Source organism: Dreissena polymorpha, chromosome 8 (assembly GCF_020536995.1).
Source record: "Dreissena polymorpha isolate Duluth1 chromosome 8, UMN_Dpol_1.0, whole genome shotgun sequence".
NCBI lineage: Eukaryota > Metazoa > Mollusca > Bivalvia > Myida > Dreissenidae > Dreissena > Dreissena polymorpha.
Genome location: NC_068362.1, coordinates 80,806,415 through 80,810,697, shown reverse-complemented (window position 1 = coordinate 80,810,697; position 4,283 = coordinate 80,806,415). Strand labels below are relative to the sequence as shown.

Below are 4,283 nucleotides of genomic sequence, written 5' to 3'. Positions count from 1 at the left end.
ACTCAATCATAAGTAAAACGGTTTAAAGAAAAAGTAGTTTCAAATTCAACGGACAAATGTGAAATCAAGAAACCGTCGGAGACGGGTGATGCTCCCGAAGGTTTTTTTGGTCACAATATTGCACTATATATTCAGATAAAAGGAAACGTCTAGTAGTTGGGGGGACAAGAATTGCACTATATGTACAATTTATAGAACATTTCAAAGGGCCATAAGTCTGTGAAAAATCATCCGACCAGAACCGGCTGATAATATGCACATCTCCTCTTGGCAGTGAAGCTTCCCATAAAGTTTAATTGAATTCCGGTCATAAATTGCTGAGAAATAGCCCAGACAAAAATTGTGCACATACGGACGGACACACACACGGACAGACGAAGCGGCGACTATATGCTCCCCCCAAAAATTTTGGGGGAGCGTAACAATCCAAAAAACTATCAAGAGAAAGCATGGTCTTAACAAGATATGTGTTCGTCAGAAACACAATGCCCCTTACTGCGCCGCTATGAAATAAAATTTATATTTATCATTTGGCAGGTATAGAATCATCTCCCTTTAAAGGTTTTTACTTCCCTTGGATTTTGTCCAAAAATGATCAGGTCAGCCATCACTGACAACCAAGGCCTGTGGTTTATCAAAGAGATCATAGCCAGACTTCATCATGTATCTATGGACATAAGTCCACAGGTATATAATGAACCCTACTATTCACAAATTAGTACAAAGAAATGATGATATAAATAATTTAAAAAAACCTTTGAAAAATCAATCATTTGAGTTATAAATAATCAAAGTAAAATATATGTACAGTAACTGTGAAAAGAACTTATCTTCTTGTTAAGGAAATATATAATATGAGATTTATAATTATATAAATTACTTCCCTTGAAAATAATTTTCTCTAACAAATCTCTATTTTTAGAAGCAAATAATTAGAAGCCACTATCTATTTTTAGTAGCAAATACTTAAAAGCCACTACCGTGATTGTAGATTCACCACTCAAAATGTGCAGCTCCATGAGATACACATGCATGCCCACTATCAAGTTGCTATGTTCAATATTGAATAATTATCTCCCTTTAAAGATTATAACTTCCATTAGATTTGTATTTTTTAGCTCAGACATTGAAGGATGACCTTGACCTTGACCTTTTACAACGATGTTTTTGTCAGAAACACAACGCCACCTACTGCGCCGCTTTGATTTATTTAACAAGAATATATAATTTGGCAGGTCATATAATTATGTGCATTTAAAGCTTATTACGTCCCTTCGATTTGTTTTTTCGACCCCATGACATAGTTTTTGATCCGGCATGACCCATATTCTAGATATTGTCTAGATACAACTTTTGACAAAGTTTGGTAAAGATCAGATAAAAAATATTTGAATTAGAGAGCGGACACGAAAAGTGTGACAGACATACTGACAGACTGACAGACGGACAGTGCGAAAACTATATACTTCCTTTTCCTCGAAAGGGGGCATAAAAAAGGTCGTAAGTAAATTCTGTTCAAAGTCAAAACGGTCTTAAATCGAAATGCTTTCAGTGAAAAAATGATTTAAATTCGACCGGTCAAATGTCAAAGTGGGTAAATGCAATAACGTTTCAAATAAACACGTTAAAATTTCAAAACATTGTAACACAAGGTTAAGAAGTCAAAATGGTCTCAAATCAAAATGTTAAAAAGTAAATACACTCTTGCGTAAAACCTGTTTTTAGAAAAAAGGTCACCAATCGGCCTGGTGGTGGTGGTGGTGGTGGTGGTGTGGTGGTGTTTAGTGATGGTGGTGTTGGGGGGTGGGGGGTGTGGGGGTGGTGTTGTGGTGTCGTGTGGTGTGGAGTGGTTTGGTATGGGGGTGGTGTTTTGATGTCGAATGATGGTGGTGGTGATGTGGTGTGGTAGTGTGGTGTGGTAGTGGTGATGGTGTGTTGGTGGTGTGGTGTTATGTGTTGGTGGTGTGGTGTGTTGGTGGTGTGGTGTGTGTTGGTGGTGTGGTGTTGGTGGAGTGGTGGTGGAGTGGTGTAGTTTGGTGGTGACGTGGTGGCTGCGGCGTGTGTTGGCGGTGTGTGGTGGTGTGGTATGGTGGTAGTGTTGAGTCAGTGATGTGGGGTTGGTGTGGGGGTGGCAGTATGGTATCGGTGGTGTGGGATTGGTGGCGTGGTGGTGGCGTGGTGTCGGTGGTCTGGTGGTGAGGTGGTGGCGTGGTGTCGGTGATGTTGTGGTGTGGAGGTGTGATGGCGTGGTGGCGTGGTGTTGGGGGTGGGTTGGTGTAGTGGTGCTGGGGTAGTGTGGTAGTGTGTAGGCGTGGTGGTTCACGACCTCTATCAATTAATACACAAGACGGTAGAACCAAACATCAGGTTCGCCCGGGAGGGGAGTAAAGGCGAAAGCGAGTATAAACAAGAGCACCGCCTTGCGGGTGCAGCCCGCTCATCTATTTTCTTTTAAAGGTAGAGGGACTCTCAATTTTAATCACAAAGGAGGGAGAGGTTGAGTGAAGAGGGGAGTATAGTGAGGGGGTGTGGACATGTATAACATTATCTTCCAAAAATGCGGAAAAAAATGCAAAAAAAAACAAAAACATTTCGGGGGGGGGGGGAAGGGGATTCTTGGGTGCGATGGTTGGACGGTATTTCATAAATAAAATAATAAAAATAAATATTTGTGTTTTTTAACCGTTTCAAAAAAAAATTGGGGGGGGGGTAGGGTGGGGGGGGTATAGTGTGAGGGTGTGGTGGTCATTTGTGAGATGATCTAAAAAAAAAAATAGGGGGGGGGGGATTCGGGGAGGGGGGTGGGAAGGGACGGGGGATGGTTTGGGTGGAGTCTATTGTGGTATGTTAGGTAAGAGTAGTTTTGTCAAAGTATCAATCAAATCTAATCATAAATGAAGAAGTTATGGCAATTTTAGCAAAATTTAATAATTTTACCTTGAGAGTCAAGGTCATTCAAAGGTAAAGGTAAAATTCAACTTGCCAGGTACAGTAACCTCATGATAGCATGAAAGTATTTGAAGTTTGAAAGCAATAGCCTTGATACTTTAGAAGTAAAGTGGATCGAAACACAAAATTTAACCATATATTCAAAGTTACTAAGTCAAACAAGAGGGCCATGATGGCCCTGAATCGCTCACCTGACTAACCTTGCTTCATGAACTTAAATTTTATTAGACCCATATACAATCCCAAGCCAGATTTTATTAATTAATACATTCTGACAAAATTTCATTAAGACGTGATGAAAACTGTGACCTCTATCATCTACACAAGGTTTTACTAGAATTTGCCCGGTGACCTAATTTTTGACCCCAGATGACCCATATACGATCCAAAATCAGATATTATCAAGATAAACATTCTGACCATATTTCATTAAGATCATATAAAAACTATGACCTCTATTGTCTTCACAAAGTTTGTCTATGATTTGACCTAGTTTTTGACCCAAGATGACCCTAATACAATCCCAACCCAGATTTCATCAAGATTAATATTCTGGCCAAATTTCATAAAGATTTAATGAAAACTGTGACCTCTACTGTCTACAAAAGTTTGTTTTTTTAATCTGACCTAGTTTTTTACCCTAGATGACCCAAAGTCAATCCCAATCCAGATTTTAACAAGACAAACATTCTGACTATATTTCAATAAAATCTGATGAAAACTGTGACCTCTATATTCTACACAAGGTTTTTCTATTATTTGACCTAGTGCCTAGTTGCTGACCCCAGATGACCCAAATACAATCCAAACAGGGCTCCTCTTGCCCAAAAATTTCTGTGGCCAACATTTTAGCCAAATGGAATTTTGTGTAGCCAAATTTTAGAAACTGTAGCCAAAGTTTTAGCAAAGCATTTGCAGGGGTCAAAGTTGGATATTTTGAAAATCCTGAACTTAAAGCTGGGGGCCAGGGGGCCGTAGGGCCCTCGGTGGGTCCAGGGGACAAGGGGGCCAGAGGCCCCCAGAAGCTCCTAGATTCGACACATTTAAAGCGTGCCTGTACCTGTTCTGGTGATTCTATTTTCTTAAAAAAACAACATACACATATATTTAAAAATCTTCATGTATTTGATAAGGAACACACAAAACTTAGTCAAAAGGCAATTCATTCACATGCACCCTCTGTCTGGCATGGACTCGACTGCAGGTGTTGCTTTTGAAAAACCAGATAAAACCTGTAACAGTGGTTACAAATTATATTTTTCACACATACTTTAAAAAAGTCAATAATACATGTTTAATTAATGCAGAATCAAATGTCACCATTTATATTCACA

The 4,283-nt window shown here is 39.5% G+C and overlaps 1 protein-coding gene across 1 annotated transcript; it reads right to left on the bottom strand.

Moving 5' to 3' along the window:
• Window positions 1–1,949: 1,949 nt before the first annotated feature.
• LOC127840682 (uncharacterized) lies at window positions 1,950–2,536 on the bottom strand. The gene is made up of 2 exons (XM_052369095.1): window positions 2,484–2,536; window positions 1,950–2,328 (listed from the first exon to the last, which is right to left on the bottom strand). The coding sequence occupies exons 1-2, from the start codon at window positions 2,534–2,536 to the stop codon at window positions 1,950–1,952; spliced, it is 432 nt and encodes a 143-aa protein (XP_052225055.1).
• Between the last annotated feature and the right edge of the window lie 1,747 nt (window positions 2,537–4,283).

Excerpts from the sequence above, each read along its gene's own strand:
- LOC127840682 (XM_052369095.1), bottom strand. The coding sequence starts at position 2,536 with ATGTCCACACCCCCTCACTATACTCCCCTCTTCACTCAACCTCTCCCT. Across the intron at positions 2,329-2,483 it reads ACTCAACCTCTCCCTCCTTT|AGGTCGTGAACCACCACGCC; the intron begins GTGATTAAAATT and ends ATTAATTGATAG.